The sequence below is a fragment of the Lynx canadensis genome, chromosome B1 (genome assembly GCF_007474595.2).
Source record: "Lynx canadensis isolate LIC74 chromosome B1, mLynCan4.pri.v2, whole genome shotgun sequence".
Taxonomy (NCBI): Eukaryota; Metazoa; Chordata; class Mammalia; order Carnivora; family Felidae; genus Lynx; species Lynx canadensis.
In genome coordinates this window covers 173,483,185-173,504,394 of record NC_044306.2, presented here as the reverse complement: position 1 = coordinate 173,504,394, position 21,210 = coordinate 173,483,185, and the positions used below count along the sequence as shown (strand labels likewise).

Here is a 21,210-nt window from a genome sequence, read left to right as displayed (position 1 = left end):
GTTGGTTGAGTGTCCAACTCTCAATTTTGGCTGAGGTCACACAGTTCGTGGGTTTGAGCCCAGAGTTGGGCTCCACACTGACACCACAGAGCCTGCTTGGGATTCTCAGTCTGTCCCTCTGTCTCTACCCCTGCCCCGCTCATGCTTGTTCGCTCTCTCACTCTATTTCTCTCTCTCTCTCTCTCAAAAATAAATAAACATTAAAAAAAAATCTTACAAGACCAGGGCTATATTGCTATTTTTCCCCCTCACCTACCCCCCTACCACCAAGAAGAGCTATGTGGCAACCAGATACCTTTATTATAAATGTTTCCTTAGTTAAATTTGTATGTTTAAGGTTCGTTGTACCACCCAAAGGAGTCTACCAGTTCAATAAAATCCCTTTCAAAATTCCAATGACATTTTTCAAAGAAATAGAACAAATAATTCTAAAATTTGGATGGAACCACACAAAAATACAGAATAGCCAAAACAAACTTGAGGGACAACAAAGCAGAGGCATCACGCCCCCTGATTTCAAACTATACTGCAAAGTTATAGCAATGAAGACATAATGGTATTTGGCTTAAAAATAGACACATAGATCAGTGGACCAGAAATAAACCCATGCATGTGTGCTCAACTAATTTACAACAAAGGAGCCAAGAATATACAATGGGGAAAGGACAGTCTTCAATAAATGGTGCTGGGAAAACTGTATAGTCACATACAAAAGAATGCAAGTGGGCCATTATCCTACAGCAAACATGAAAATAAACTCAAAATGGACTAAAGACTTGAGCATAAGACCTGGAGCCATAAAACTCATAGAAGAAATCATAGGCAGTAAACTGTGTATTTATATTTTAGTTAAAATGTGATCTTTAAGGCTTAGTGGTAAATCTTAAGTCATTGCTTCTTTCCTGTCCCCTTGTAGGTGTGGCTGTATTGGAAGGTCCCATGTATGCAGTAGGAGGACATGATGGCTGGAGCTATCTGAATACAGTGGAAAGATGGGACCCTCAGGCTCGCCAGTGGAATTTTGTTGCCACTATGTCCACCCCCAGAAGCACAGTAGGTGTGGCTGTACTAAGTGGAAAGTAAGGAAATATTTAAAATTCCATTTAAAACACAATAAACCAAATTTATTGAGCTACATCATTTTTATGTATAAAAATACATTTTATGTATAAAAAATACATTTTTATGAATAAAAATATTCATAAATAAATCACAAAAGAGAAATACTTTGATGCAAACTGTTAAATTTTTTTTTTATTACGTTTCTTTATTTTTGAGAGGCAGAGAGAGACAGAACGTGAGTGGGAGAGGATCAGAGAGAAAGGGAGACACAGAATCCAAAGCGGGCTCCAGGCTCTGAGCTGTCAGCCCAGAGCCTGACGGGGGGCTCGAACCCACGAACCATGAGATCATGACCTGAGCTGAAGTCAGACACTCAACCAACTGAGCCACCCAGGCACCCCCCCTTTTTTTTTAATATTTATTTATTTTGAGAGAGCGAAAGGAGAGGGCAGGAGCAGGGGAGGGCAGAGAGAGAGGGAGACACAGAATCTGAAGCAGACTCCAGGCTCTGAGCTGTCAGCACAGAGCCCGACGCGGGGCTCAAACTCATGAACCTCGAGATCATGACCTTAGCCAAAATTGGATGCTTAACTGACTGAGCCACCTAGACGCCCCTAGTGATGCAAACTTTTAAAATAGTCTCGGGGCTCCCGGGTGGCTCAGTCGGTTAAGCGTCCGACTTCCGCTCAGGTCATGATTTCACAGTTTGTGGGTTTGAGCCCCGTGTCAGGCTCTGTGCTGACAGCTCAGAGCCTGGAGCCTGCTTTGGTTTCTGTGTCTCCCTCTCTTTCTGCTCCTCTCCCACTCGTGCCTTCTCTCCCCCTCTCTCTCTCTCTCTCTCAAAAATAAATAAAAATAATTTTTTTAAATAGTCTCTTTTTGGGGCGCCTGGGTGGCGCAGTCGGTTAAGCGTCCGACTTCAGCCAGGTCACGATCTCGCGGTCCGTGAGTTCGAGCCCCGCATCAGGCTCTGGGCTGATGGCTCAGAGCCTGGAGCCTGCTTCCGATTCTGTGTCTCCCTCTCTCTCTGCCCCTCCCCCGTTCATGCTCTGTCTCTCTCTGTCCCAAAAATAAATAAACGTTGAAAAAAAAATTTTTAAAAAAAAAAAATAAATAGTCTCTTTTTATCATAGTTCTAAATATAAATAACTTAGCAGTGTTAGGCTTTCATTTTAATGTACAGATATTGTAAATTTCAAATTATTTTACATGAAGAAACTTTATATAAATATTCAATATAGTAAAAATCTGGTAGTTTGTATAGCTTTAAAAGTATATAGTGTTTTAAATTAGTTTTATTTTTGAGACAGCACAAGTGGGCAGGGGTAGAGAAAGAGAGGAGACAGAGGATCTGAAGCAGGCTCTGCAATGAAAGCAGTGAGCCTGATGTGGGCCTTGAACTCATGAACTGTGAGACCCTCAACTGACTGAGCCACCCAAGTGCCCCAAAAGTATATAGTGTTTTAAGCACAGTATGGGCCCTCTCAGTGTTTTTCTAAGTAATTCCTTCCATCTCTTCTACTGACTTATCTTTATTTTTACTTCTTTCTTATCATGGTAAAACTGCTGAAAACTGAAATGGATTTAGAAAGGTGTAGTCTTGGCTCTAGTCTGCTCTCACCAGAGTAAACAGATTTGGACAGCCATCACCAATAGCTCTTGGTAACTCAGAGACTAAATACATATCAAAGACCTTTCTTCCATAAAATGAAGCTCTGCATGGTTATTAAATAAAAGTTGTTTGTTGCATACCTTTACTCATTTAAAATGCTTTATCATCACTTCCATAAAGGGGAAGGAATCAAAGTTAAAATATAGAAACCAAGAATTATTTGTGGAATTGTGTTACTGATCGATTGGCAAAACAAAAATGAGAAAATATTAGTAAAATGTTTATAATTTATGACCTAAGTGTCATAGACTCTAAGTCTAAAGTTCTTTCTTGTCTAGCAAGAAAGCGGGACACGGGGTTGAAATGCAACAGATGGCTAATGTCCAGGAAAAGACCAGAGCCCTGAATAAGGGTCCTTGCCCCATATTTATTAAGATCAGAAGGCTTACAAACGTGATGGGCATCCACAAAGAGACAATGCATCTGTGAACATTAACTCATGAGCATGAGGGAAGGGGGTTTTGAAGATATAGGGTGTTTGTGGTTTGGGTCAATAGAAGAATCCTGGCAACGGGCAGATGGGCAGATGGTTGTTAATGGCAGACAGGAGGTACCAGTTATCTGTTGATCTTAGCTCGCCTGGGGGATAAGGCAGATAAGTCAAATAACCTCAGGGTTAATGAGGCACCTTTTCTTTTGCTAATCAGCTCTGCTCTGGGCAGCTTCACCTGCAGTGCAGAGGTCCATAGCTCTATTTACCTGTTTACCTAACTTGGTCCTTCCCTCCTGTAAAAGCAGCTTTCTGCCATAGTACTAAATTGAGGGGGGGGGGGGGGGGTCATCTGAATGCCTAATCTTGCTTACCTCATATACCCATGTATTGGGGGCCTTTGCCTCCCTCTCTATTCTGGGACCTTTGCCTCTTCCTCTCTATTCTGGGGGCCTAGGCCCCTCCCTACTTTATTCTGGGAGTCTTACCTTGTTTACCCAAACTTGGGTGAGAGCACCCTATGGCTTTGTAATTCTTTATGCCTCGTTAACCGTTAACCCTTGGTGCAAGCCCAGGGAATTCCTAAATTTATTCTCCACACCTAAGGTCTTATTTCCTCAGGACATGTTAGTTATGTCCTACTTTTTAAAATGTATGTGATCTCCACACCCCTCTCTTCATTTGTTTTAAATAAAGAAAGAATTTCAGAATTTATCCTTCCTAATTCTTTGGTAGCAGAGTTAGCCACCAAAGAATCTAGTGAATGAGAAAAAAGAGAAAACTAACAGTATCTTTTCAGTTTTGACCCTTCAGTTAAAACTTTTGGGAGGGGTGCTTGGGTGTCTCAGTCAGTTAAGTGTCTGACTTCGGCTCAGGTCATGATCTCACGGCTGATGGGTTCGATGTGCTGACAGCTCAGAGCCTGGAGCCTGCTTCAGATTCTTTATCTCCCTCTCTCTCTCTGCCCCTTCCCCACTCACACTCTGTCTCTCTGTCTCTTAAAAAATAAAGAAACATTAAAAAAAATTTTTTTTAACTTCTGGGATTATTTCATTGAACTAATTCTTGTTCACTGACATTTTTCTTAGCCCTTATTTCTGGCTAGAAATATTTCTTTCTGACAGTACAAAAGAAAAACACTTTACCTAAAATCTTATTCCTAGACCTACAGCAGCTTTGACTCCTAGACAGAGATATCTTACTTGCCTCTGTCCACCCCTCTCCACCTCTCTCTCCTCTACCCATGCATATTACACCCCAGCAAAACTAACTTATTTGTGAAAAATGTATTTTGTTTCACACTCACATTGTCTTTTGACCCATCCCATCTGTCTTAGAGTGTTGTTTCCCTGGTTTCATACCTGGCAAATTCAGCATCCTTGAAACGTACTCAACTGTCATCTCTGGAAAACTGTCCCCACTTTCCACTTCCATCTCCTCAGTGCCCCTCACCATATTAATTGTCCATTCTAGCCTCTGCATTTTTACTGTGCATAATATGTGTATGATTGTATCATAGCAGGTACCAATCTGTTGTTGTTGTTATTTACTCATCAATCTCCTATAGTATATCATAGTCTTGAGTGACCTGGTCTAACTTTTTGTTCCTGACACCTAGCATGGTACCTGGAATATAACCTGAAGTGTGGGACCTTATTGAAGAATGTCCTGATACCACTTAGATGACATGGTACTTTAATCACAGCAAATCTATCAACTAACATTTTTCTAAGCATGCTTTAAAACAAAGTAGCAATATTTTATTTTATTTTATTTTAATATATGAAATTTATTGTCAAATTGGTTTCCATACAACACCCAGTGCTCATCCCAACAGGTGCCCTCCTCAATACCCATCACCCACCCTCCCCTCCCTCCCACCCCCCATCAACCCTCAGTTTGTTCTCAGTTTTTAAGAGTCTCTATGCTTTGGCTCTCTCCCACTCTAACCTCTTTTTTTTTTTTTCCTTCCCCTCCCCCATGGTCTTCTGTTAAGTTTCTCAGGATCCACATAAGAGTGAAAACATATGGTATCTGTCTTTCTCTGTATGGCTTATTTCACTTAGCATCACACTCTCCAGTTCCATCCACGTTGCTAAAGTAGCAATATTTTAAACGATTTTGTTGGTTTCCATTTTTTAAGTTTCTTTGTTTATTTTGAGAGAGAGGGTCGGGGGAGGCAGAGAGAGAGGGAAAGAGATAATCCCAAGCAGGCTCTGCACTGACAGCAGGGGCTCAAACCCACAAACTGTGAGTTCATGACTTGATCTGAAATCAAGGCGGAGGCTTAACTGACTGAGCCTCCCAGGTGCCCCTGTTCTCCATTTTTAGGTACATATCCAGAATCTGGAAAAAATAGAAATCGTGTTGTTTTTTAAGAAGATTGAAAAAAATTATGCATCTTTTCTCATTACTCCTTGTGATTTAGAACAAATCATTTCCCTGTGCCTCGGTTTTTTTATCTACATAATGAAAAGCCTAAATTAATTACTATTTTTGTTATTTTGAACTTAATTTTACAATGCTTCCTGATGCAAAATATAATTGTTTCTTAAATGTATATATATGTGCATTATATGCGCATGATGTGTGTGTGTGTGTGTATATATATATATATATATATATATAAAATTGTTTCTTTAGAAGAGAACTGTTTGAATGTTTTTTTATGAGTTGTATCCTGTCAATATATCTTGAAAATGTCAAAAGTTAAAATTTCACTTTCTACCATGTTTGAGAGAAAAAAGCTTTATTTAGAATTCCAATTGCTCAGGCTACTTTTAAGCCACTGACTGGCAAATATTTTTTGGTAGTAGAATCTGTCTTTCAAATGAAACCTTATAAAAATCTCAATACTTAAGGTAAATTGAAGTTTAAGCCTATAATATATACTTATTATAAAAATCAATGTAGAAGAACAACTCTGTTTTTAAAAACACCCAGATTATTTCTATGTTTGGTTTTTGTTGTTGTTCAGTATAAAGAAAATCCTCATTCACAGATCAGTAGCTGAAAATGATAACAGTTATTTTAACTAATAGAGCAATTTAATTGGAATCTCAGGAAACTTTTCAGTTAAACTGTATTGTAGATTAAAAGTAGTAGAATTTTTTTTCTGTTAAATCTCAGTATCCACCAGCCCATTGCATTCTTGATCCTAATTTTAAAAGTCAGAAAAGACTAAGTCTTATTTTAAAGCATATAGTACAATACAATTGGGCACAATTTCATAATTTGACATAATGTTTATTTTCTTACTGTAATAGATACTGTCATGGGAAAGAAAGATGAGTTGTGAATCTTTCATGGCCTTTAGTTGAGCCAAGTGACATTTTTGAAAATTATTAAAACTTAAATTTCAAATGCACTGTTTTTGGGACCTCCTCAAGTCCTCCACAGAATTCTGTTCTTAGAAAACAATTTGAAAGCCATTGCTTGAGATCATGTTTCTTCAGAAAATGTTATTGATACATTTTAGCCCTTAACATCAACTGAGTGTAAACATTGTTTGGACACTTAAGATCTAAAAATGCCATTTTCCTCAGTTCGTTAAGTGTCCAACTCTTGATTTCAGCTCAGGTCAGTATCTTGGCGGCTTGTGACATGGAGCTCCACATCAGTTTCTGCACAGACAGCCCAGAGCCTGCTTGGGATTCTCTCTTTCCCTGTCTCTCTGCCCCTCCCCTGCTTGCACTCACTCATGCAATCTCCCTCTCTCTCTCTCTCTCTCTCTCTCTCTCTCTCTCTCTCAAAATAAATGCTTAAAACTATTTTTTAAATAAAAATGCTATTTTCTAAAAGAATACAAATCGAGATAGAATTTATTTTTCCCCTTAAACACTTGAACCATTGTAAGGCACTATTCAAAGTATATTAAATTTGATCACCAATAATCCTTTGAGACAGGGTTTAGAGATGTTTTGGATGATGAAATTCAGGCAGGTGGAGGTTAAATAACTTGTCCACAGTCAGAGCTAGTAAGTGTTAGAACCAAGCTTCAAATCCAGAGTCTGGCTCCAGAGTTCATCTCTTAATCCCTATACTACACCACTTTTCATAGTCAAGACCCATGAGTTCACTGTGAAGAGGGGGTGGCGCCTTGAATCCTGTTGTTGTGTTTCTGTGTGTGTGTACATGGCTTTTTAAATTTTTTTAACATTTATTATTGAGAGACAGAGAGAGACAGAGCATGAGCATGGGAGGGGCAGAGAGAGGGGCAGACACCAAATCAGAAGCAGGCTCCAGGCTCTAAGCTGTCAGCACAGAGCCTGATGTGGGACTCAAAGTCACAAACCGCGAGATCATTACCTGAGCCAAAGTTGGACACTTAAAGGACTGAGCCACCCAGGTGCCCCTGTACATGGTTTTTTTAATTATGAATATTTTCTAATTGTTGGTGTCCTCTAATATTCTGTGATCCTATATTCAGACAAATATTCTACAAGTATTAGTTAAAAATAAGAATAGTTTAACATTAAGAATAACACAAGAAAGTAGTTTTTAAGAGATAATAAAATTTTTAACACAGTTTCAAATAAATTTCACTTTCCATACTATTAATATAAAGTTTAGATAGAATAAGATATCGCTACAGCCACATGTTGCTATTTAAGATATGATCATCTTCTCAGTTAAGAACCAGTTTGAATCAATGATCATTGGGGAAATACAAATAAAAACTACAATGAGGTATCATCTCAAACCTGTCAGAATGGCTAAAATTAATAACACAGGAAACAACAGATGTTGGCAAAGATGCAGAGAAAAGAGAACCCTCTTTCACTGTTGGTGGGAATGCAAACTGGTGCAGCCAATCTGGAAAACAGTATGGAGGTTCCTCAGAAAGTTAAAAACAGAACTACCCTATGATCTGGCAATTGTACTACTAGATATTTACCCAAAGGATACAGGAATACTGATTCTAAGGGGTACATGCACCCCAATGTTTCTAGCAGCATTATCAACAGTAGTCAAATTATGGAAAGAGCCCAGATGTCCATCAACTGCTGAATGGGTAAAGAAGATGTGCACGCGCACACACACGCACACACACGAATATTACTCAGCCTTCAAAAAGAACAAAATCTTGTCATTTGCAATGACATGCATGGAGCTGGAGAGTATTATGCTAAGCGAAATAAATCAGAGAAAGACAAATCAGTCAGATTTCACTGGTGTGGAATTTAAGAAACAAAATAGATGAACATAGTGGGGAGAAAAAGAGGCAAACCTTGAAACAGATTCTTAACTATAGAGAACAAACTGAGGATTGCTGAGCAGGAGGGTAGATGGGTTAAACGGCTGATGGGTACTAAGGAGGGCATTTGCTGTGACGAGCACTGGATGTTGTATGTAAGTGATGAAACACTAAATTCTATACCTGAAACTAATATTACACTATACGTTAACTAACTAGAATTTAAAGAAAAATTTGAAGATAAAAAAAAAAAAAGAACCAGTTTAAGTGGCATAGTGTACTTTACATTATGAATTAAAATTTAACAAATGTCTTGGGGTGCTTGTGTGGCTCAGTCAGTTAAGCATTGACTCTTGGTTTTGGCTCAGGTCATGATCTCACAGTTCATGAGTTCAAACCCCACATTGGGGTCTGGGCTGACAGTGTGGAGCCTGCTTGATATTCTCTCTTTCTGCCCCTCCCACACATGCTCTCTCTCTCAAGATAAATAAACATTTAAAAAAAGTCTTTAAATATATACACATACACACACATATATACACCTCAGTATAATAACTTAGAGTTTTAATTGGCAGATATTTGGTATAGTTCAAATATTATTTCTTGAGGTAAGAAAAATAGTTAAATATTAACTGAGGCATCTGTAAATTCAAAATGTGAGGACTTTTATATAAGCAATGAACTGATTTTTTTTACTCTTTTGAAAAAAAGATTAGGAAAATATCTATAAAGAGCTTCCCAAGTGAATAGTAAGTACAAGAAGATTTTGTGCTTAATAGAAATATTCAAATGCTCAAATATTTAAAATATTTTTTATATATTTTAAGTTCAGAGTAAAAGACTTTTAAATTAATGAAATATATTGACTGATAATTAAAATTTATCTACTAGGCAACACTTAGGACATTAACATACCATATTCATTTTCAATAACTTACAGTATTCTCTGCAGTAATTTGAATTAATGAAGGATACTGTTCACATGTAATAAATATTAATTTATATACCACTGTTTCAAGCAATCCTTTTATCCTCCTATTTCACTATTACAAGAGCATCCCAGGCGACTGCTCACCATACAACTGCTCATTATTATAACTGCCCTGGTTCTGCTTCTGACCCTGTATTAGCCTCTTAATCTTCATGAGCCTGTTTCTTCACCCATGAAACAGGAATATAAATGGTTTCTCATAGCATCATTGATATGATTAAATTAATACAGGTAAAATGTCTAGCCTGTGGTAGGTGCAGAGAAGGTTCGTTTCTTTCCTTTATAATCCAGTCCTATCTTAGCTATGTAAGAAGTAAGTCATGGTGTATTTATACACCACATTTCATTTATTCTAAGACACATCTTGTACCTCTAAATTGTAATGCATTGTAAAATCCGTGGTGACCTGCCAAACAGATGGCAGCTGTGAAATAGTGGTCATTGCTTTCATGTCACTTTCTCTTTTTTTAATGTTTATTCATTTTGAGAGAGAGAAAGAGAGTGCACATGCAAGCAGAGGAGGGGCAGAGACAGAATCCCAAGCAGGCTCCATGCTATCAGTTCAGAGCCTGACATGGGGCTCGAACCCATGAATCTTGAGATCACAACCAGAGCCAGAACCAAGAGTCAGATGCTTAACCAACTGAGCCACCCAGGCACCCCTCTTCTATTTTATGCAGGATGATATCTATATATATAGATATGTATCTATCTATCTATCTACGTATCTATATACATGATGTATGTATGTATATATAGTGTATGTGTGTGTGTATATATATACACATACACACATATGTTACACACATATGTCATATAATGGTAGCATATCTTCTTTCTTTTTTTTTTTTTTAAACTTTTTTAATGTTTTTATTTTATTTTTTTGAGACAGAGAGAGACAGAGCATGAACGGGGGAGGGTCAAAGAGAGAGGGAGACACAGAATCTGAAGCAGGCTCCAGGCTCTGAGCTGTCAACTCATGGACTGTGAGATCATGACCTGAGCCAAAGTCGGACGCTCAACCGGCAGAGCCATCCAGGCGCTCCAGCATACCTTCTTTCTTGATGGCACATAAATTGACAGTTTGTCTTATAATCTGTAGCATCTTAAATTCAATGAAATACCATAAGAATAACCTCTGTGTCTTAATCATAATGATGGCACTGTTTTTTACAGACTTTATGCAGTTGGTGGTCGTGATGGAAGTTCTTGCCTCAAATCAGTAGAATGTTTTGATCCTCATACTAATAAATGGACACTCTGTGCGCAAATGTCCAAAAGGAGAGGGGGAGTCGGAGTAACTACCTGGAATGGATTGCTGTATGCTATTGGAGGACACGATGCTCCTGCATCCAACTTGACATCCAGACTCTCAGACTGTGTGGAAAGGTAATTTCCTGTGAAGGAAAAGTTTGTCTGACACTTGCAGACAAATTAATGACTCTTTAGTGAACATCTACCATATGCGAAGCAGTTCCTTCAGAGCTTTGTAAACGTTGAGTTGCCCATCTGTCAGTCTGTCTCCTAATGCCTACTCAGATTCTTCTCTTATCGTATTACTGCCTACTGAAAATGTACGTTAGATGGGAATGCAAACTGGTGCAGCCTCTCTGGAAACCGGTGTGGAGGTTCCTCAAAAAATTAAAAATAGATCTACCCTATGACCCAGCAATAGCACTGCTAGGAATTTACCCAAGAGATACAGGAGTGCTGATGCATAGGGGCACTTGTACCCCAATGTTTATAGCAGCACTTTCAACAATAGCCAAATTATGGAAAGAGCCTAAATGTCCATCAACTGACGAATGGATAAAGAAATTGTTGTTTATATATACAATGAAATACTACTTGGCAATGAGAAAGAATGAAATATGGCCTTTTGTAGCAATGTGGATGGAACTGGAGAGTGTTATGCTAAGTGAAATAAGTCATACAGAGAAAGACAGATACCATATGTTTTCACTCTTATGTGGATCCGGAGAAACTTAACAGAAGACCATGGGGGAGGGGAAGGGGGAAAAAAAGAGAGGGAGGGAGGCAAACCATAAGAGACTCTTAAAAACTAAGAATAAACTCAGGGTTGATGGGGGGGGTGGGAGGGAAGGGAGGGTGGGTGATGGGCATTGAGGAGGGCACCTGTTGGGATGAGCACTGGGTGTTGTATGGAAACCAATTTGACAATAAATTTCATATTAAAAAAAAAAGAAAACGTACCTTAGAATTGATTATACAGTTTATTAATTGAGTCAAATGACAAACATTTCTTATGTACATATTTTGTACTGGACACTGTACCTGATAAGAAAAGGAAAGGAGGTTGATGAATTTCAGAGAGAAGGAATAGGGGCTGGAGGCTAAATAAGAAGTAAAAAGGAGAGGAACGTTACTAACACATTTTCATATAAAATGAAATAACATGAAATAATAGACTGAAAGGCTATAAACAAGTCATCCAAACTGGCCTCATGAAACTCAAGTATGGGCCAGGTAAAGAGACTAACATCAATGGACGATTTGGACAATAGTTCAGGCTCCCATCTGTTACTATTAGTCTAATTTAAGGAATGGAGAGAATTGAATGGATTTAGGAGGTAGAATCAAAGGGAACATTACAAACACTCCTAAGCAGAAAGGAATATGATTCATTCGGAAAGCTGAAAGGCAGACACTATGACTGGAGAACAAAGAATGAGGGAGACAGTGTCAGGAAAGGAGGCGGACTAGGGTGGAGGTAGGGGCAAATCACGTTGAGTCTTTAAGGCCTTATCAAAGAGTCTAGATTTTAACGAGCAACTGGAAGTTTGTGTGTGTGTGTGTGTGTGTGTGTGTGTGTGTGTGTATTATTTATACATGATTGGAAGAAGGATAAAAAGTGAAATGCAGGTTTGATGGCAATGAGTGCTTTCTGTGAAATAATACGGAAGGTTGGTTTGTTGTCTTTTGAGAAAGCAGGAGAGTTACACCTGCATTTCCCCTGTATTAGGGAAAGTAATCCAGACTATGCTTGTTGCATGTTACATTTCAGAAAAGGAATATGGAAGCCTTTGTATACTTTATACATTACAAGCTCACTGCAGTACCGCACCTGATGAAAAATTGTTCATTGATGCAAGAGGTATTACAAGCAGTATAGGTCATTGTAGCATGATGTATCTGCTCTTAGACAACTTTGGGCTGTTCTAGGTAATGTATTTCATGAAAGGAACAAGACGTTTCAAAAATGGACAGCTATAATGATTGAGTGTATAAGCCATCTTAACACAGAGCTTCATGTATTGATTTCCTCAGATTTTCAGTGGACAATCAAAACCCATAAATCAGTCTCAGTATTTACTTTAGCTCTTTTGGATAGTTTAAGTGTCATGGATTTACTAAATGAAGCTATAATACTGTAAATTAAAAGTTTTCAGGGGGGGCGCCTGGGTGGCGCAGTCGGTTAAGTGTCCGACTTCAGCCAGGTCACGATCTCGCAGTCCGGGAGTTCGAGCCCCGCGTCAGGCTCTGGGCTGATGGCTCGGAGCCTGGAGCCTGTTTCCGATTCTGTGTCTCCCTCTCTCTCTGCCCCTCCCCCGTTCATGCTCTGTCTCTCTCTGTCCCAAAAATAAATAAACGTTGAAAAAAAAAAATTTAAAAAAAAAAAAAAGTTTTCAGGGAAATACTGATTTTTTCTAAAAATATGTCCAAATTTACTTTAGATAGCAGTAATAAGACAAGGGGTAGGCTTAAAGAACTAAACTATTTTTATTTTTTTAATGAAAAAACTTTTAATGTTACACATGGAAAGAAAAAGTAAATTGAATTAAAAACATGTTCTGAAATAGACATCTGGGTCCTCAGAATAAAAAGTGAAATATTTAGAAGATCAAATACTAACTAAATTGTTAAGAGTCGTTACCACTTGACTCTGTAATTAAAGTTGGAATGAAAAAAGGCTAGCTATTGCTTTTTTACATATTTTTGTATTCTTTGAATTTTTGTTACAAGATTGTATTCCTTGCTAATAGGAAACAAGTGTAATAAATGAACCCATCTTTAAGATTACATTTATCAAATGCTTACTATGCATTATTTCGTTTAATTTTCAATGCTATGTGGTGAGCAATATTTACCAGTAAAGAAACTATGATTTAAAGATTTTAAGTAAGTTTACAATACCACAGAGCTAATAATTGGAAGGATAAGGACTTAAGATTGTTCAGCCCAAATCCAAAGCGCGTTCTCTAACCACTTTGCTATACTGCCTCTCCCAGGTGTTTCTGGATATGTAGGTATTCTTTTATGGAGGTGTAATTGTCATATTAGTCTCAGGTGTATAACAATGATTTGACATTTGTATATATTGAGAAATGATCACAATAAGCCTAGTTAACATCCATCACCATATATAGTTACAAATTTTTTTCTTGTGATGAGAACTTTTTACCCTTAGCAACTTTCAAATAGAAAGCACACTATTATTAACTGTATCACCATGCTGTGCATTATATCCCCATGATTCATGTATTTTATAACTATAGAAATTTGTACCTTTTGATCCCCCTCCCTCATTTCACCCATTCCTCCCCCCCCCCCCCCACCTCGTGCCCTACTTCTGGCACCCTATGAGTGCCAGGTTTTTTGTTTTGTTTTGTTTTGTTTTAGGGTCCACATGTTAAGTGAGATAATAGGTATTTGTTTTCTCTGACTTATTTCACTTAGTATAATGCCCTCAAGGTTCATCCATGTGTTTGAAATAGCAAGATTTCATTCTTTTTTTAGGGCCAAATAATATTACACTGTGTGTGTGTGTGTGTGTGTGTTCTAGATGTATTACATCTTTATCCATTCATCCATTGATGAACACTTAGGTTGTTTCCATGTCTTGGCTACTGTAAATAATGCTGCAGTGAACATGAGGGTGCATATATCTTTTCAAATTAGTGCTTTCCCTTTCTTTGGATAAAAACCTAGAAGTAGAATTACTGGATCATACGGTATTTCTATTTTAAATTTTTTGAGGACTCTCCATATTGTTTTCTATAGCAATTGCACTAACATTCCCACCAACAGTACACAAGTGTTTTTCCCTTTCCTCCACATCCTCACATACACTGTTATTATCTTTTTTGCTAACAGCCATTGTAGTTTTGATTTACATTTTCCTGATGATTAGTGATGTTAAGCACCTTTTCATGTACCTATTGGCGATGTAGATGTCTTCTTTGGAAAAATGCCTATTCAGACCCTCTGCTCATTTTTAATTGGTTTATTTGGGTTTTTTGGTTATTGAGTTGTATGATTCTTTATATCTTCTAGATATTAACTTCTTATCAGATACATAATTTGGAAGCATTTTTTCCCATTCTATAGGTTGCCTTTTCATTTTGTTGATGGTTTCCTTTGCTATGCAGAAGGTTCTTAGTTTGATATGGTCATTTGTGTTTATTTTTACTTTTGTTGCCTTTGCTTTTTGGTGTCAAATCCAGAAAATCATTGCCAAGACCAATGTCAAGGATCTTCCCCCCATGTTTTCTTCTAGGAGTTTTATGGTATCAGGTCTTATATGCAAGTCTTTCATCCATAAACAATTTTTACATAAAAATGTGGTGAGGACAATGTCAGCTCCAGTTCTAAAATTTTCTTTCAGATATGATCCCAAAACAGATATGTGGACTGCAGTGGCATCTATGAGCATCAGCAGAGATGCAGTAGGGGTCTGTTTACTTGGTGATAAATTATATGCTGTTGGAGGGTATGATGGACAGACTTACCTTAATACAGTGGAGGCTTATGATCCCCAGACAAATGAGTGGACCCAGGTATGGCATTTCATTTTTCATTATTACACTTCTCTGTTTTTATTAAAACAATTTGTTTGGTAAAACTGATTCTTTAAATTTTATCCAATATCAAAATATATAGCATAAGCATGATAAGGTCATCTCTGAATTAAATATATGAAAACAAGAAGGACTGTTTAATTTTATAACATAATTAAAATCCAAAATTATCTTTGAAGTAGAAGTTAATACTCAAGGAAATTATTAATAGTTTTGATCTGCCACCATTTGCTTGCTGGGAATTGATGAGATATTCTAGTATTGGTAAAGCAGATAGGACTACAGGAGAGCTATGGGAAAAAGAGAGGGAGATGGTGGAAAATAAGAAAAAAGATAGAAATCAGAAAAATTTGAACCAATTATCCATACATGAGCAATAATTTTTAAATACTCAAGCTATTGATATCTGGAAGCAGATAAAATGTCTGGTCATCACCTAATAAAGATAGCAATCTTAAATTATATTAACAAGTCTTGACCTGGCAAGCTTATTAGCAGAATTCCAACCATGTCTATTTCTGGAGGGCTTCATACTTCTAAGAATGATCTTCTGAGATCCTTGTTTCCATCATTACCAAGAACAGAATTAGAAATTTTGTGACCCAATTTAGTATCTGGTACTGAAAGATGCTCAAATGTTTAATTGAGCCAAGGTTTTCCTACATACAAGGAGCAGTAGTAAGTACTGTCAAGAAAACAAAATTTAAAAGCATCCCCACTGTCATACAACTTAGCTACTTAAATAGGTATGATCTGCATGTGTAAGGGGAGAACCCACAATGTAGAACAGTTGGTAGGGAAGTGTCCCATGGTATAGGTATTGTGTGGTATATGAAGTCAAAGAAAAAATAAAATGGTTGTTGAGAGGGCTTTAGTGAGGAGAAGCTGGATTTAAGTTAAGCCTTAAATGAATTGATCCAATTCAAAAAGGTAGAAAGAAATGGGAAGCTGTGTGAAAAAACACAAAAGAAATGTCACTGAAGCAGAAATACGCAAGATAATTGAGGAAGGGTGGCTGGTTATATGGATCCATGCTTAGCAAGAGTAAGAGTTCCTATTAGAGAGCAAGGTTGGGGTCAGGATGGAGGTCTGTGAAGGCCATGGGTAAAGAGTTTGGTAGTGGGAAGCCAGTGGAGACTTTTAACCAGGAGAGTGATACAGTAATAGGAAGTTCATGTGGCAGTTGGGGACAGGAGCAGGGGAAGCGAAGGCTGGATAAAAATGAAACATCTAGAAGATTGCTTCACTTGTAAGGCTTGAGCTGTCAACTCTATAGATGGATTCAAGAGATATTACCAAGTCCTATCTATTCTTTCTTTTTACACTTACTGGGTTGGATTGAAGGTGAAGAAAACAGCAAATGAATGACCAGACAATATCTTAGATAAGATAATGGAATAGAGCAATTTTTTTAAATTAAATGTTTATTTATTTATTTTGAGACAGATTACACACAATGTAAAAAGTAAAGAGAAAAATAAACGCAGGAGCTAGAGGGGCATACAATTTTCAAATAATGATGATGATAGAAAGTTAACATTTATTAAACGCATTTTATGTACCAGGCTCTATTGGATGAGGAATCTGAGACACAGAGAGGTTAAATAGTTGACCCAAGTCACACAGCAAATAAATGGAGTTAGAATTTGAGCTGCAGGTCTTTTGCAAAATAGAGGTGAAAACAAGAGTAGAGATTCCAGATGCTAGAAAGAGAGAGTAACATTGAAGGGCACTTTACTGAAAGAAGGGCAGGAAGCAGAATTGAGAAAAAAGAGTTTTTAAATGAAAAAGACAGAAAAAGGGACTGAGCATGTGACCTTGATCTTGTTTCTTAAGTTTAAGTAGGATTATTTGGTAGAGGGAAGAAGAGATAATTTGAGGGCTTGAGTCAGAGCTACAGAAATTCATTAGAAATGAAATCAGTCTCCCACCATGGCAATATGAATGATAATGAAGGAGCCCAAAATGAGATGTAAAAATCTCTTTTTCTAAGATATATTTGATTTATGCTGTTAGACTAGTTATAAGGAAATCTATTGGCCAGTGTTTAAGACTTGTTATTGGGATGCCTGGGTGGCTCAGTCAGTTGAGCATCCACCTTCAGTTTAGGTCATGATCTCACTTGTGTATTCAAGCCCCGCTTCAGGCTCTGTGCTGACAGTTCAGGGCCCGGAGCCTGCTTCAGATTCTGTGTCTCCCTTTCTCTTTGTCCCTCCCCTGCTTGTGTGCTTTCTCTCTCTCTCTCTCTCTCTCTCAAAAATAAACATTAAAAAATATTTTTAAAAGATTTGTTATTACAGGTAATTAATACTTTATGCTGAATTACTCTCTTATCAAAATTAACAATCTGTGACTACATAGCTTTTTTGTTTGCATGCCACCTCTATTACTATTTTAAAGCACCTAAATTTGAACTTATAGCCGTAGAATCTGAAAAACAAATGTTTTCCATTTAGTGTTCCAACAAATGGACAAGAGGACATTTGGTCAGGGAATGAAATGAGATTATAAAGTCTGAAGTCATCACCCACCCTACAACCCACCTTGACCCAAAGCAGGAGGTGACTGCACTGTATTGAAGAAATACTCTAAGCTGGCCTTTCTCCCTGGTTGTTATGGCAACATCAACTCTTTACAGTGTAAAGACTTCAGGTCATGGGTGTTTTGAGAAAAGCTCCTAATTACAAACAGACACTTGTGATTGAAATGACCTAGAGGTTACTCCTAGAATACTGTGAATAGATTTGGCTTTAAAGCAGGTGATTTGATTGTTCAGGGAGATAGAACAGTGATCAAAACAATAGATTCAAATTGAGAACAACTGAGAATTCTCTTACAGTGTGTTCTTAAAATCCAGTCATTCAACTGGAAAGGTTGGGAAAGAGGCCAAACTGATTAGAAAGTCATTTTGATTTCGTGTATTTGACAAAAACATTTCATTAACGTACGCCTACATACATAAGTACAAAACACATTTTCTTAGTACTTTGTATTAGTCACTCCTTCCCTAAATACTGTTGTTTTAATTCTTAGGTCTTAATGTGCTCAAAGTAGCCCTTCTTTAAAAACTATCCTTGGGGTGCCTGGGTGGCTCAGTCAGTTAAGCGTCCAACTTCAGCTCGGGTCATGATCTCACAGTTCATGGGTTCGAGCCCCACCAGGCTCTGTGCTGGCAGCTCGGAGCCTGGAGCCTGCTTGGGATTCTGTGTGTGTCTCTCTCTGCCCCTCCCCCGCTTGTGCTCTGTCTCTGTCTCTCAAAAATAAATAAAACGTTTAAAAAAATTTAAAAACTATCCTTGTCTACACTTTTATTTTCACTATGAATTGCCCAGTGTCTAGGCTACTTAAAAAAATAATAATAAAAGAGTAAGTGAAAGATTTAAGAATTATTCCTTTATCTATAAACTGAGATCTTATCTCTTTCCCTGGCACCCTGCACTTCCGTCTCATTGTCATAGAGTTTATTCACCAGATTTGTTTCAATTCCTCAGGAGCTGGAGGAGTACTATTTATTATTTATATACTCTGCTAAAAATTAGTCGAATGGGTTTAGACCTTTCCACCATGCACAGAAAAGGCAGTCAGTAAATGTGAAATTACTGGTTCCCCTGGAATAAGCAGACCCCAGGCACGCGGTGTGTTTGGTGTGCTCTGAGACAGCACATCTGGTAAAGGGCTTTTCGAGATAATACTTGATATTTTGTCCACACTGGCCACAGAGTTAAAGTTCAGCATTTCCTCATTATCCATATCGTGCATCATTTTGGCCAAAACAAAGGGTCAGGTAGAAAAATCTTGAGCAGTTTTTTTTAGAATTACCTTTAAAGAGAAGCGAATACTGCATAATAATGTGATACACCCTAAACGACTTAATCTGTGAAACTCTGGCAGCAGGAGGGATTCCGGGGGAAGGAACCAGGCCCACAGCAAGGCTGGGGCGGCAGGGTTTGGCAGAGCTCCTTGACAAAAACAGACTATTTCAGTACTTTTCAAACTGGGTATGGTTTTCTCAACTTTTGTACCTGCCAATCCAACAAATACATTTTTTTGTTTCTTTTTTAGGTTGCTCCACTGTGTCTAGGAAGAGCTGGGGCTTGCGTTGTAACTGTCAAATTATAATGTAGTGCTTTGTTTTCTAAGTGAAGAAGATATCCTCTTCCTTATGAATTTAGGAAAATTATCCTACCACCACTGGACACATTTTTTAGCAAATTCACAATGCCACATACCTGGGCATAAAGTGCCCAATCTCAACGTGAAGATGATAAAACAAGGGAGAAAGGAGTGGATGAACCAGGATTAAATCCTGCATTTCTTAGTAAGTCATTTCTTAGCAGATCATAACTACAGCTGGTGGGTGGTGAACATACGTTCCTGGTTTAACATATGCAGACAAATGCAGTCCTCCTAAATACAACACAACTGGGAATTTCATTTATTAATAACCACACTTTACTCCATTATCCAGATTTCCTTTATTATAGTGCACATACACCAGATAAAACTTTTAACATTTGCTTTGTAACTTTATTCTACATTAGTTGCACTAATTTGTATTTGTTTAACCACAACCACTATTTTAATGACATACTAAAGACGATGCTAATACTTAGTTTTTTTCAGAAATAGCTGTATTATATAAGCTTTGATGATGTATTTTATTTCTAAATCGGTTTAGTCTAATGAGTGAAGAAAAACATTAGAGCATTAAAACAATAATGAGCGGATGAAAACAAAATGATCTTTGGGTTCTTTTAAAATATTCAACCTATTATATTTAGATTCACTAAGAACCACGTGTTATGATATTCTCAAATTGGAATAATTGACACATGGTGTTTTGTATTAAATTTAAGATATGCAAATTTATGTAGAGAAAATAAATGTTATATTCACTACAATGTTCTTTCACCTGAGTAGTATTTAATTCTATGGATTTGTTTTCTTTTATGTTATAAAAGATGTTTTGATTTTGTCTTTTGATATGGACAGGTACTGTTTGGATATTATGTTCTCAAGTCTGTAGTTACCATCCTTGCTTTTGTTGTTCACATTTTGCCACAGGTGGTAACCCTTTGTGCTTCTTTGTAATCAAACCGTTTGAGGGGAATGAGCTTATCGGATGTTGAAAAATAAGTTTGAACTCTTTATTACCCAAAGTTTTGTACATTTGTAAACTCCAATTACACATGTGAATGTTAATACTCTCAGTGAATTGTTTACTGTTTGCAAAAATGCACTGGGCAGTAATATTTTATGATAAACCCTTTAAGATATACAAGTCATTAACTTATTTCTTAATATAAAAATGAGTATCAACTAAATTCCCATCTTTTAAAATACAATGCTGTGATTAATGTGTTTTTACATTTTATATCAAGGTAGATTGATTTTAGTTGCCTTCTTTAAAAATTAAACCAAACTCTTTTTTTTCTCTTTTTTTTTTGAGCCAGTTTTAAATGTTCTTGAAATGTTGAGAACCAAGAAACAATACTTCCATTCCCAAAGCAAATCTTGTGGTCGTTATCGGTGGAGCCACAAAGGAAATAATAATGATAGTGAAAAACACATTAATGTTTATGTAATCATTATATTATGGACATGAATTCATTTTTTTCATGATAAGGAGGGATCAGCCTTAGAGTGTATTTATGTATTTAAGGGAAGAGAGAGGAAAAGGTATAAGAAACAAAACAAAAAGCCAAAAGCAGAAATGTGTTAGTTACATCATCACCTTCTTGGGGAGGCCGAGGCCTGTGATTTGAAAGGAAGTACTTCTACACGTGATTATCTCTTTGAACACTCACCATCCACTCTCTGATTTCCTGTGGCCCACAGTGGAGGCCAGACTCATGTTAAAGTAAAGGAACGGATTCTTCTCTGTGAGGGCTTTGCTTTCCTTTATGGGATTCATGCACAGTGCCTTTGGTTTTTCCACCCTGATAGAGGGCCTCTCTAATGCAGTTTTGTATAGTTGACTCTTGAACAACACGGGGGTCAGGGGTGCCAACTCCCCACACAGTAAAAGACCTGTGTATA

The 21,210-nt window shown here is 37.4% G+C and overlaps 1 protein-coding gene across 5 annotated transcripts in view; it reads left to right on the top strand.

Annotated features, from left to right (window-relative positions):
• Window positions 1–20,739, top strand: part of KLHL5 (kelch like family member 5) — a 95,516-nt gene extending 74,777 nt beyond the window's left edge. For all 5 annotated transcript variants that reach the window (XM_030314034.1, XM_030314033.1, XM_030314030.1 and 2 more), the window contains 4 exons: window positions 917–1,079; window positions 10,529–10,741; window positions 14,979–15,150; window positions 19,234–20,739. In XM_030314034.1, coding sequence (XP_030169894.1) covers window positions 917–1,079; window positions 10,529–10,741; window positions 14,979–15,150; window positions 19,234–19,290 — 605 coding nt within the window. In that variant the 3' untranslated portion in view covers window positions 19,291–20,739. The remainder of the gene's footprint in view (window positions 1–916; window positions 1,080–10,528; window positions 10,742–14,978; window positions 15,151–19,233) is intronic.
• Window positions 20,740–21,210: the final 471 nt, after the last annotated feature.